At 45.5% G+C, this 13321-nt stretch overlaps 1 protein-coding gene across 3 annotated transcripts in view; it reads left to right on the top strand.

Annotated features, from left to right (window-relative positions):
* Positions 1-3497: 3497 nt before the first annotated feature.
* LOC144733327 (nuclear factor 1 A-type-like) overlaps positions 3498-13321 on the top strand; it is a 101244-nt gene continuing 91420 nt past the window's right edge. The window contains exon 1 of one of the 3 annotated variants that reach the window (XM_078615169.1): positions 3498-4041. In XM_078615169.1, the coding sequence (XP_078471295.1) occupies positions 4039-4041 (3 nt within the window). In that variant the 5' untranslated portion in view covers positions 3498-4038. The remainder of the gene's footprint in view (positions 4042-13321) is intronic. The other 2 variants (XM_078615168.1, XM_078615170.1) reach the window with 2 other exon arrangements.

Raw genomic sequence — 13321 nt, 5'->3', positions numbered from 1 at the left:
CTCGGCGGAGTAGCCAGATGACTTCAATCCACAAGTTGCTTGCTACTCGTGGCGTTACCAATGTTACACACAACCGTTGTCTCCAGGTTATAAGAAGTCTCAAGTTCAAGTTCATTTATTAGGTATAGCCATGTGAGCCATTTGGCTCTTGAATCGGGTGCAACCGCAACAAACAAAAAACATGAACAAAAAAACATCTTAAAGTGAATATGTGACTGAGTGCAAACAGAAAATCCAAAAAAAGACAGCAAAAGATTGCAGAAAAAGCACCGTACACCAACGCTGTGTGCAAAGATCCCAGTGGGATGCAAGTCAAACAACAACAACCACAAGACAACTTAGATTAAGGCCATCAGTCTAACTCTGTACTACAACAAACAAACATGGCCAAACCAAACAACTTTTCGAAAATCACCAAAATAAAGCCATAAAAGCAATGAAACAGTGGTCATAGGAACTGTGACCAAATTTTCACAATAAACGACGTAAAAACATGTACCACCAAACCCAGCAGCCATAGTTGGCTGCATGAGTCACTCCACAACAGTAGGAGCATCAGTCGGAGTATCAACATTTTTCAATGCACCTTTAAGATCAGCACACTAAATCAAAACACAGATCATACTTTGCAGCGATCATCCGGAGCGAAACATTGTATTTTAGGCCACTAAATTGCAGTGGCAGCTAAGGGTGTAAACTCCTCTAGAGCAGTTTTGAGTGAAGATCTCATAGGTAGTGATTCAAGTTGCAGTTTATTGGCAATAGCATTCCAGACCCTGGGGGCATCAATAGCAAAGGCCCTTCCTCCAGTATTTGTACGGCAATAGGGAATGTGAAGCGGTAAATGAGCGAAGACCTTAGGTCAAATTTGTTCTTTGAAACAGAGAGGAGATCCAGCAGGTAATCTGCGGATTTTTTTGTAAGTACATCATGAATAAATACGATCTGATGCACAAGCCGTCGAACATTGAGAGATGTTCAGTTTGATCCAATGTAGAGATCACAGTGGAGAGTCCTATATGGGCAGTTCAATGCAAATCTTAAGGCCGAGTGATACATTGAGTCAAGCTTCTTCAGTACAGTACTTGGGGCTGATTTATACACAATGTCACAGTAATCAAGTAGAGGCAGTATGCTAGCTTTTATCAATTCCAAACGGAACATAGGGGGGAAGCAGTGCTTGTGTCGATACAGAAAACCAATTTTTATTTTTGTCTTTTTACCAATATAATCAATGTCTCATAGTATTTGTGTGAATTAAATTACACAAACATTATAAGACTCCCTCTCCTCCCCCAACCAACACTTGTTTACATTTAATTAAAGTGCTGAAGGGGCATTAAGTGCGTCCTAAAATCCGGAAAATACGTCGTAGCTTATTTACTCAACAACAACCCGGCAATGTTTCCTGGATGGAGTCTTGCAAAGTTGAGTGGTTGCTTCAATCTCATTCAGGATGCAATTGTTGAGTCGTCCCACTCTGCGGATTCTAGGGGGAGGGGGCGGGATGGGGGGGAGGGTGCGGGGGGATAGGGGAGGTGGGGGGGATGGGGGAGGGAGAGGGTGTGGGGGGGATGGGGGAGGGAGTGGGGGGATGGGGGAGGTGGGGGTGGGGGAGGGAGTGGGGGGATGGGGGAGGGATTGAGGGAGGGTGCGGGGGGATAGGGAAGGTGGGGGGGATGGGGGAGGGAATGGGGGGATGGGGGAGGTGGGGGGGATGGGGGAGGGAGAGGGGGATGGGGGAGGGAGTGAGGGAGGGAGGGAAGGGGGTAGGGAGGGGGTGGGGAGGGTGCGGCGGAGTAATCAATAATAGTAATTTATGTTCCCACTGTAGTGTGCAAGCTATGTGCGTGTCTGGGCTATTGAATCGGAAGCCCATTCATTGCGTCTGTGTTATACACAGTCTGTGTTATATACACACAGTCTGTGTGTGTTATACACACACAGTCTGTGTGTTAGTGTGACTGTGTTATACACAGTGTGTGTGTGAGGGGGTGGGTGGCCAGCACATGGCCAGGTGCACATGGCCTGGCACAAGCGTCGTGGTGACGTCACCGCCACTTAGTGGCGAATGGCGGTTGTTGTTGTTGTGGCCAGCACCACGCCCAGCGGCGATGTTGACACACCGCACCAGGTACTCATTTGAGGCTGAGTCGACCTAGGGGATGCCCAGGACCGGTTCGAACTCGGGTCGCCAGGTTCGTAGCGCAGCGTAGCGCTGACCACTACACTACTGCTCCCCACTGGGTGAAACACACGGAGACACACAGGGTGTGAGACGCACACACAGTGAGACACACACAGGGTGAGACACACAGGGTGAGACACACACACAGTGAGACACACACACAGGGTGACACACACACACAGTGAGACACACACACAGGGTGAGAGACAGGGTGTGTGACACACACAAGATACTGTACACACACAAGGTACTGTACACACAATGTACTGTACGCACAAGGAACTGTACACACACACAAGGTACTGTACACACTAGGTACTATACACACAAAGTACTGTACACACAACGTACTGTACATACACACAAGGTACTGTACACACAATACTGTACACACTAGGTACTGTACATACACACTAGGTACTGTACACACAATACTGTACACACAATACTGTACATACACACTAGGTACTGTACATACACACTAGGTACTGTACACACAATACTGTACACACACTAGGTACTGTACATACACACTAGGTACTGTACACACAAGGTACTGTACACACACAAGGTATACAAAGGCAAAGATCCCCCGTGTAACCTTCACAGACTGTTGGGCCAAGAGCTGTTAGCGAGCACCTATTGAGGCCGGGCACGACACACGAGGGGGTGTGTGGCCAGCACCACGCCCGGCCGCCTTTGTCTCCCCAGTGACGATGTTTTAGACGCCACACCGGGTACTCGTTTGAGGCCGAGTCGACCTAGGCTGCTGCCCGGGGTCCGTAGCGGCGCCGCAGTGCGGCAACCACTGCGCCACCGCTCCACCGAAGCAAAGACAAAGATCCCCCGTGTAGCCCTGACAGACTGCTGGGGCAAGTGCTGTTAGCGAGCAGCGGGACACGGACACACAGAGAGAGACACGTGGGGAGAGCGTGGGGGGGTGGAGAGGGGAGAGGGGACAGAGAGAGAGTGTGAGAGAGAGAGTGTGATAGAGAGTGTGGGGGAGTGTGTGTGTGAGTGTATGAGAGAGCGTGGGGGGGGAGAGCAGGGAGAGGGGATAGAGAGAGAGAGTGTGAGAGAGAGAGGGGAGAGAGTGTGGGGGGAGAGGGGATGGAGAGAGTGTGTGATAGAGAGAGAGTGAGTGTGTGGGGGAGTGTATGAGAGTGTGTGTATGATAGAGAGTGTGGGGGAGAGTGTGTGGGGGGCGGGGAGAGAGTGTGATAGAGAGAGAGAGCGTGTGTGAGAGTGTGTGTATGATACAGAGTGTGGGGGAGAGAGTGTGAGAGAGAGAGAGTGTGTGTGAGAGAGTGTGTATGTATGAGAGAGTGTGGGGGAGAGGGGAGAGAGTGGAGGGGGGCGTGGCGTCAGCCTCAGCTTCGACAGCATTTGGGCACCGTCTCTGGCAGGGCTCCCACCCCCCCCAGTGTCACAGACACTGAGACACACACAGACAGCCACAGACACTGAGACACAGACACTGAGACCACTGCTGCTGCTCACGTCGTGATGGGCCACTGCTGCACGCTGACACACAACGTGGGCTACCACATACATGGCACACGCGTGTAGTCGTAGCTAACACACACACTGACACGCGTCGTGGGCTACTACATACATGACACAGCACGTGTAACAGCAGTACACACGTGTAACAGCAGCACACACGTGTCACAGCAGCACACACACGTGTCACAGCACACACACACGTGTGTAACAGCACACACACACGTGTGTGTAACAACACTCGCACACGACGCATGTTTATAAAGTTGCACGCAACTTGCCAGCTGTCACGGGAGACTAAATGAAGTCAAGGGCGCAAGCTGTTCCCCAGGACTAACTACACGGCTATGGTACGTGCTGTGTGTGTGTGTGTACACTGGCTGTGTGTAGTGTGCTGTGTGTGTGTGTGTACACAGGCTGTGTATTGTGTGTAGTGTGTGTGTCAGCTATGCCGTGTGTTGGTGATGTGTGTACACGGGCTGTGTAGTGTGTGTGTGTGATAGCTACCCCGTGTGATGATGATGTGTGTACACTGTATTGTGTGTAGTGTGCTGTGTGTGTGTGTCAGCTATGCCACGTGTTGGTGATGTGTGTACACAGGCTATGATTGTGTGTAGTGTGTGTGTGATAGCTACTCCGTGTGTTGATGCTGTGTGTACACGGGCTGTGTGTAATATGCTGTGTGTGTGTCAGCTCTGCCATGTGTTGATGATGTGTGTACACTGTATTGTGTATTGTGTGTAGTGTGCTGTGTGTGTCAGTTATGCCATGTGTTGCTGATGTGTGTACACTGGCTGTGTGTAGTGTGTGCTGTGTGTGTGTGTCAGCTATGCCATGTGTTGGTGATGTGTGTACACAGGCTATGTATTGTGTAGTGTGCTGTGTGTGTGTGTCAGCTATGCCATGTGTTGCTGATGTGTGTACACTGGCTGTATATTATGTGTGCTGTGTGTGTGTTAGCTATGCCATGTGTTGGTGATGTGACTGCAGGCGGTGTGCTATGTATAGCAGCAGTATGTCTAGACTGGATTGCGTATTCTGTGCTGTGTCAGATATAAATTCCATGCCTTAATCATGTTTACGACTGGCTGTAGATAATGTATAATGTGCTGTGTGTGTCAGCTATGCCCTGTTAATACTATGGCTATACACAGGCTATTTATATTGTACTTTGATAGCTGCCCCGTGTGTTGATGATGTGTGTTAACTTTACAGTGTTACACGATACGTTCAGCTGTATTCTCTACCTATGTATTGTTGGGTGCTGGCTATGTGGTTAACTACACAACGTGTTGTTGTATTGTGTCCAGTTCACATTGATCAGCTGTGTACACGAGCCAGTGCTGTTATCTATCCTGTGTTAGTCCCCGTGTACCAGCTACGTGTGTTATACTATGTTACTCTGTGTGCTGCTATGTTCAGTATCCTGGTTATGTGGTGCTGTTGTTAGCTGTGTCACATTCAGATCTAGTTACCGGCTGCGTGCTATATATACACACTGTTTAGTGCGTTTCATTTGTTCTGGCTGTGTGTGTTATAGCTACAGTATACAGTGGCTGTGTGTGTTATAGCTACAGTATACAGTGGCTGTGTGTGTTATAGCTACAGTATATAGTGGCTGTGTGTGTTATAGCTACAGTGTGTAGTGACTGTGTGTGTTATAGCTACAGTGTGTAGTAGCTGTGTGTGTTATAGCTACAGTATACAGTGGCTGTGTGTGTTATAGCTACAGTGTATAGTGGCTGTGTGTGTTATAGCTACAGTGTGTAGTGACTGTGTGTGTTATAGCTACAGTGTGTAGTAGCTGTGTGTGTTATAGCTACAGTGTATAGTAGCTGTGTGTGTTATAGCTACAGTGTATAGTAGCTGTGTGTGTTATAGCTACAGTATATAGTGGCTGTGTGTGTTATAGCTACAGTGTGTAGTAGCTGTGTGTGTTATAGCTACAGTGTATAGTAGCTGTGTGTGTTATAGCTACAGTATATAGTGGCTGTGTGTGTTATAGCTACAGTATATAGTAGCTGTATGTGTTATAGCTACAGTGTATAGTAGCTGTGTGTGTTATAGCTACAGTATATAGTGACTGTGTGTGTTATAGCTACAGTGTGTAGTAGCTGTGTGTGTTATAGCTACAGTGTATAGTAGCTGTGTGTGTTATAGCTACAGTATATAGTGGCTGTGTGTGTTATAGCTACAGTATATAGTAGCTGTATGTGTTATAGCTACAGTGTATAGTAGCTGTGTGTGTTATAGCTACAGTATATAGTGGCTGTGTGTGTTATAGCTACAGTATATAGTGTCTGTGTGTGTTATAGCTACAGTGTATAGTAGCTGTGTGTGTTATAGCTACAGTATATAGTAGCTGTGTGTGTTATAGCTACAGTATATAGTAGCTGGGTGTGTTATAGCTACAGTGTATAGTAGTTGTGTGTGTTATAGCTACAGTATATAGTAGCTGGGTGTGTTATAGCTTCAGTGTGTAGTAGCTGTGTGTGTTATAGCTACAGTATATAGTGGCTGTGTGTGTTATAGCTACAGTGTATAGTAGTTGTGTGTGTTATAGCTACAGTATATAGTAGCTGTGTGTGTTATAGCTACAGTATATAGTAGCTGTGTGTGTTATAGCTTCAGTGTGTAGTAGCTGTGTGTGTTATAGCTACAGTATATAGTGGCTGTGTGTGTTATAGCTACAGTGTATAGTGGCTGTGTGTGTTATAGCTACAGTGTATAGTGGCTGTGTGTGTTATAGCTACAGTATATAGTAGCTCTGTGTGTTATAGCTACAGTATACAGTGGCTGTGTGTGTTATAGCTACAGTATATAGTGGCTGTGTGTGTTATAGCTACAGTGTATAGTGGCTGTGTGTGTTATAGCTACAGTGTATAGTGGCTGTGTGTGTTATAGCTACAGTATATAGTGGCTGTGTGTGTTATAGCTACAGTGTATAGTAGCTGTGTGTGTTATAGCTACAGTATATAGTGGCTGTGTGTGTTATAGCTACAGTATATAGTGGCTGTGTGTGTTATAGCTACAGTATATAGTGGCTGTGTGTGTTATAGCTACAGTGTATAGTGGCTGTGTGTGTTATAGCTACAGTGTATAGTGGCTGTGTGTGTTATAGCTACAGTATATAGTAGCTCTGTGTGTTATAGCTACAGTATACAGTGGCTGTGTGTGTTATAGCTACAGTATATAGTGGCTGTGTGTGTTATAGCTACAGTGTATAGTGGCTGTGTGTGTTATAGCTACAGTTTATAGTGGCTGTGTGTGTTATAGCTACAGTATATAGTAGCTCTGTGTGTTATAGCTACAGTATACAGTGGCTGTGTGTGTTATAGCTACAGTATATAGTGGCTGTGTGTGTTATAACTACAGTGTGTAGTAGCTGTGTGTGTTATAGCTACAGTTTATAGTGGCTGTGTGTTTGACACCGAGACCTTCAGTGCTATCCTCCCACAATTAAACCGCCTACGAATAACCTCACCATGACACTAGGGCTACACGCTGTTGTCATTCAACGTAACCATTCCCATGTTCACAGTGAGAGTCACCTTTGTCGAGTGAAATAAAGTGATTTAACACGAGGCTCAACACCTGTGAGAGTTACAATACACTAATTGCAGAGGCATGAATACATGGTGCTGCTGTGTGTAGTGTTAACTGTGTGTAGTGTTAACTGTGTGTGTGTGCTGTGTGTAGTGTTAACTGTGTGTGCTGTGTGTAGTGTTAACTGTGTGTGTGTACTGTGTGTAGTGTTAACTGTGTGTGCTGTGTGTAGTGTTAACTGTGTGTGTGTGCTGTGTGTAGTGGTAACTGTGTGTGTGTACTGTGTGTAGTGTTAACTGTGTGTGTGTGCTGTGTGTAGTGTTAACTGTGTGTGTGTGCTGTGTGTAGTGGTAACTGTGTGTGTGTGCTGTGTGTAGTGGTAACTGTGTGTGTGTGCTGTGTGTAGTGGTAACTGTGTGTGTGTGCTGTGTGTAGTGGTAACTGTGTGTGTGTGCTGTGTGTAGTGTTAACTGTGTGTGTGCTGTGTGTAGTGTTAACTGTGTGTGTGTGCTGTGTGTAGTGGTAATTGTGTGTGTGTGCTGTGTGTAGTGGTAACTGTGTGTGTGTGCTGTGTGTAGTGGTAACTGTGTGTGTGTGCTGTGTGTAGTGGTAACTGTGTGTGTGTGCTGTGTGTAGTGGTAACTGTGTGTGTGTGCTGTGTGTAGTGTTAACTGTGTGTGTGCTGTGTGTAGTGTTAACTGTGTGTGTGTGTGCTGTGTGTACTGGTAACTGTGTGTGTGTGCTGTGTGTAGTGGTAACTGTGTGTGTGCTGTGTGTACTGTTAACTGTGTGTGTGCTGTGTGTAGTGTTAACTGTGTGTGTGCTGTGTGTAGTGTTAACTGTGTGTGTGCTATGTGTAGTGGTAACTGTGTGTGTGTGCTGTGTGTAGTGTTAACTGTGTGTGTGTGCTGTGTGTAGTGTTAACTGTGTGTGTACTGTGTGTAGTGTTAACTGTGTGTGTGCTATGTGTAGTGGTAACTGTGTGTGTGTGCTGTGTGTAGTGTTAACTGTGTGTGTGCTGTGTGTAGTGTTAACTGTGTGTGATGCTGTGTGTAGTGTTAACTGTGTGTGTGTACTGTGTGTAGTGTTAACTGTGTGTGTGTACTGTGTGTAGTGTTAACTGTGTGTAGTGTTAACTGTGTGTGTGTGTGCTGTGTGTAGTGGTAACTGTGTGTGTGTGCTGTGTGTAGTGTTAACTGTGTGTGTGCTGTGTGTAGTGTTAACTGTGTGTGTGTGCTGTGTGTAGTGGTAACTGTGTGTGTGTGCTGTGTGTAGTGTTAACTGTGTGTGTGTACTGTGTGTAGTGTTAACTGTGTGTGCACTGTGTGTAGTGTTAACTGTGTGTGTGCTGTGTGTAGTGCTAACTGTGTGTGATGCTGTGTGTAGTGTTAACTGTGTGTGTGCTGTGTGTAGTGTTAACTGTGTGTGATGCTGTGTGTAGTGTTAACTGTGTGTGTGTGCTGTGTGTAGTGTTAACTGTGTGTGTGTGCTGTGTGTAGTGTTAACTGTGTGTGTACTGTGTGTAGTGTTAACTGTGTGTGCTGTGTGTAGTGTTAATGTGTGTGTATTGTGTGTAGTGTTAACTGTGTGTGTACTGTGTGTAGTGTTAACTGTGTGTGTGCTGTGTGTAGTGTTAACTGTGTGTGTGTGCTGTGTGTAGTGTTAACTGTGTGTGTGCTGTGTGTAGTGTTAACTGTGTGTGTGCTGTGTGTAGTGTTAACTGTGTGTGTGTACTGTGTGTAGTGTTAACTGTGTGTGTGTGCTGTGTGTAGTGTTAACTGTGTGTGCTGTGTGTAGTGGTAACTGTGTGTGTGCTGTGTGTAGTGGTAACTGTGTGTGCTGTGTGTAGTGGTAACTGTGTGTGTGCTGTGTGTAGTGGTAACTGTGTGTGCTGTGTGTAGTGGTAACTGTGTGTGTGCTGTGTGTAGTGGTAACTGTGTGTGCTGTGTGTAGTGGTAACTGTGTGTGCTGTGTGTAGTGTTAACTGTGTGTGTGCTGTGTGTAGTGTTAACTGTGTGTGTGCTGTGTGTAGTGTTAACTGTGTGTGTGCTGTGTGTAGTGTTAACTGTGTGTGTGTGCTGTGTGTAGTGTTAACTGTGTGTGCTGTGTGTAGTGTTAACTGTGTGTGTGCTGTGTGTAGTGTTAACTGTGTGTGTGCTGTGTGTAATGTTAACTGTGTGTGTGCTGTGTGTAGTGTTAACTGTGTGTGCTGTGTGTAGTGTTAACTGTGTGTGTGCTGTGTGTAGTGTTAACTGTGTGTGTGCTGTGTGTAGTGTTAACTGTGTGTGTGCTGTGTGTAGTGTTAACTGTGTGTGCTGTGTGTAGTGTTAACTGTGTGTGTGCTGTGTGTAGTGTTAACTGTGTGTGTGCTGTGTGTAGTGTTAACTGTGTGTGTGTGCTGTGTGTAGTGTTAACTGTGTGTACTGTGTGTAGTGTTAACTGTGTGCTGTGTGTAGTGTTAACTGTGTGTAGTGGTAACTGTGTGTGTGCTGTGTGTAGTGTTAACTGTGTGTGTGTGCTGTGTGTAGTGTTAACTGTGTGTGATGCTGTGTGTAGTGTTAACTGTGTGTGATGCTGTGTGTAGTGTTAACTGTGTGTGTGCTGTGTGTAGTGGTAACTGTGTGTGTGTGCTGTGTGTAGTGTTAACTGTGTGTGATGCTGTGTGTAGTGTTAACTGTGTGTGTGCTGTGTGTAGTGTTAACTGTGTGTGTGCTGTGTGTAGTGGTAACTGTGTGTGTGTGCTGTGTGTAGTGTTAACTGTGTGTGATGCTGTGTGTAGTGTTAACTGTGTGTGTGTGCTGTGTGTAGTGGTAACTGTGTGTGCTGTGTGTAGTGCTAACTGTGTGTGATGCTGTGTGTAGTGCTAACTGTGTGTGATGCTGTGTGTAGTGTTAACTGTGTGTGTGCTGTGTGTAGTGTTAACTGTGTGTGTGCTGTGTGTAGTGCTAACTGTGTGTGATGCTGTGTGTAGTGTTAACTTTGTGTGATGCTGTGTGTAGTGTTAACTGTGTGTGTGATGCTGTGTGTAGTGTTAACTGTGTGTGTGCTGTGTGTAGTGTTAACTGTGTGTGTGCTGTGTGTAGTGGTAACTGTGTGTGTGTGCTGTGTGTAGTGTTAACTGTGTGTGATGCTGTGTGTAGTGTTAACTGTGTGTGTGTGCTGTGTGTAGTGGTAACTGTGTGTGCTGTGTGTAGTGCTAACTGTGTGTGATGCTGTGTGTAGTGCTAACTGTGTGTGATGCTGTGTGTAGTGTTAACTGTGTGTGTGCTGTGTGTAGTGTTAACTGTGTGTGTGCTGTGTGTAGTGCTAACTGTGTGTGATGCTGTGTGTAGTGTTAACTTTGTGCTGCTATTTGTCGTAAAGTTGTTGTGCTGGGAAGTTCAACACGCTGGCTGTACAGATTATGAATAGGAGCAGAATATATCCACAGAATGTCCACATACAGTTGTTCAGCATGCTATGCATTCATTGCAGTTAGCCTACAACGATACCTTTACAGTATCGTCATAGTCAGCCATGGGTTTTCCCTCCAGATTTAGACTCAACATCAAGCGCTTAGGGTATTTGGCTGCTATGATAAGCCACTTTGTTGAGCTATCATTTGTGGCTAGGTCACTTTTAAAAAAGAGCTATACAGCTCAGTGGAGCCATACCTAGTAAAATGAAAAATTGTAAAGTTTTATTTTGTTATATTTTTGTAGATGTCCCATGTTTCTGAAACTTTCCATAGCAGGTAGTAGTAGTAGCGGAATGAGCTCAATAAACAACTTCTTCCTTGTGAACATTGGTTTGCTACTTTTCACAATCAAGTTGAACTTTTCCAAAGCACTCCCCGGTAAACATTGAATGTCGGGACCAACGTTGCTCCAACGTTCCCTACCACGTGAGAACGTTTGGCAAACGTCGATCTAACGATTTCAACCGCATGCCAACGCTGGGCAAACCTTTACCGAGTCCCAACCTGCCAGAGTCCACCAATTTATTGTCTTATCACCGCTGCCAGGACAGCCTTCAATTCGCTTGCTCAGGTTCACACTTTATCACTCTGATGAACACGTAGCCTTTCGCGACCAATATCACCCATGGGTTAGATTCATTATGAACACATTGCTCTCTCCGCTGTTGCATGCCGGGTTTGTGTTCCACCAAGATAGTCAAAACTCCGTTTGTTTTGCCAACTTGCTGTATGTGACCTCTTTGGCTTTTTAACCCCCCCATGATTTATCCCGAGCCCGACTTTTGATGAGGTTACAGGAGTATAGCTGGTTCATCACCGTTGCACGTTCGTACATCGTAGGGATTGTCACAAGCCAAATCTCGGGTGATTGGAGGTCTTCTCCATTCACACGTTGCGTGCATTTATTTCGCCCATCCAGTTTTGGGGAAAATGTTTTTTCATGCCGCTGCGCCAATAAGTTTGGCAAAAGCGTGCCACGTGGCTTCATCGACTTCCCCTTTTAATCTGCACGCCCGTGCTTCCTGCATGTAATCTTAGAGTCTACAGATACACTGTACGCATCTATCGCGATGTATATGTGAAGCGTATACCACCAAAAAACTTTATAAAAAAAAATAGAGGACATTTCCAGCAAAGTTGCTAAACAATTGAAGTGTCCATCTGTCGGAGGGAGAAATTGAAAACACAACAATTTATATGCACGTGTGTCTGTGCCAGTGTATATGAGTCTCTGTGTGAGTGTATGGGTCTATGTACGAGTGTACGGATCTCTGTTTCAGTTGATGGGTCTCTGTGAGTGTATGGGTCTCTGTTTGAGTGTATGGGTGGGTCTCTGTGTGAGTTGATGGGTCTCTGTGAGTGTATGGGTCTCTGTTTGAGTGTATGGATTTCTGCGTGAGTTTATGGGCCTCTGTGAGTGTATGGGTTTATGTACTAGTGTATATGAGTCTCTGTGCGAGTGTATGTGTCTTTGTGTGAGTTGATAGGTCTCTGTGAGTGTATGGGTCTCTGTTTGAGTGTATGGATTTCTGCGTGAGTTTATGGGCCTCTGTGAGTGTATGGGTTTAGGTACGAGTGTACGGATCTCTGTTTGAGTTTATGGGTCTCTTTGAGTTGATGGGTTTCTGTGCGAGTGCTATTAAAAGCAGACTGGCATCAATGTGATGGACTATCTCTTGAACATGGAGCGTTGGGCCACCGTTGTTCCAATGGTTCCCAACCAGCGTTGTGGCCCAATATTGACATGTGTTTACTGGGCAAAGAGGCAGACGGAGTTCCTGACGGAATAGCTGATCTTGATATTGAAAAGCAACGCAGCTTTGTGTCTAAAGAATAACGAGTTTAAATCGATGCGGTCCACCTTTCTATGGGAGACTGGTCAGAAATACTGAGATATGGATAACAAAGAAGATGGAACAGCAGCCGAACAAACGTGCGCACAGAGAGAAGTGCCGTGCAGGTACTGCGTGTAGGGATGCACGCTTTGGAATTTCGCTGAGATGAAGAGGAAATTCTAGATTTGAAGCTTTCGTGACTGCAAGGATTCATACTCTTAGTTCTTTCGGTAAAGTCACGTAGGTAAAAAATGAAATAAAAATTAATAAAATAAAAATCACATAAAAAATTTAATCCAAATTAATAAAATAAAAATCACATTTTTATTTTATTAATTTTGATTTCATTTTTTACCTACGTGACTTTACCGAAAGAACTAAGAGTATGAAGATGAACGCGTGGATTCGAGAAGGTTACTCGGGCGAGCGGTGAGTGGCAGGGAACGGCGTAGAGGAGAGTGATAGAGAGAACACGTCCGTCGGGGAGATGGAGCGATGAAATCAGGTGGCGTGGCGTCGGTGCCGGTTGGATTTGTTCACATCGCAGGATTGCGAGAGATGACAGCGGCGGATAGATCATGATTGATTATGATTGATCATGGTTGATCATGATTGATCATGACTGATTATGTATAGATTTATGTAGATGTATATATGTTTATGTAGCATGTGGCGTGCGCTACTACCCGTGCTCGCCCGTCTGTGTTGTGTTTGCTATGTCGAGTTTATGTTTCCGCACAGGCTATGTGTGCATTGTACGCTACATAGGCATGGCACGTGCTGTGTGTTATA

Source organism: Lampetra planeri, chromosome 46 (genome assembly GCF_965212315.1).
Source record: "Lampetra planeri chromosome 46, kcLamPlan1.2.h2, whole genome shotgun sequence".
NCBI classification, from domain to species: domain Eukaryota; kingdom Metazoa; phylum Chordata; class Hyperoartia; order Petromyzontiformes; family Petromyzontidae; genus Lampetra; species Lampetra planeri.
This window is presented reverse-complemented; position numbering and strand designations above follow the sequence as displayed.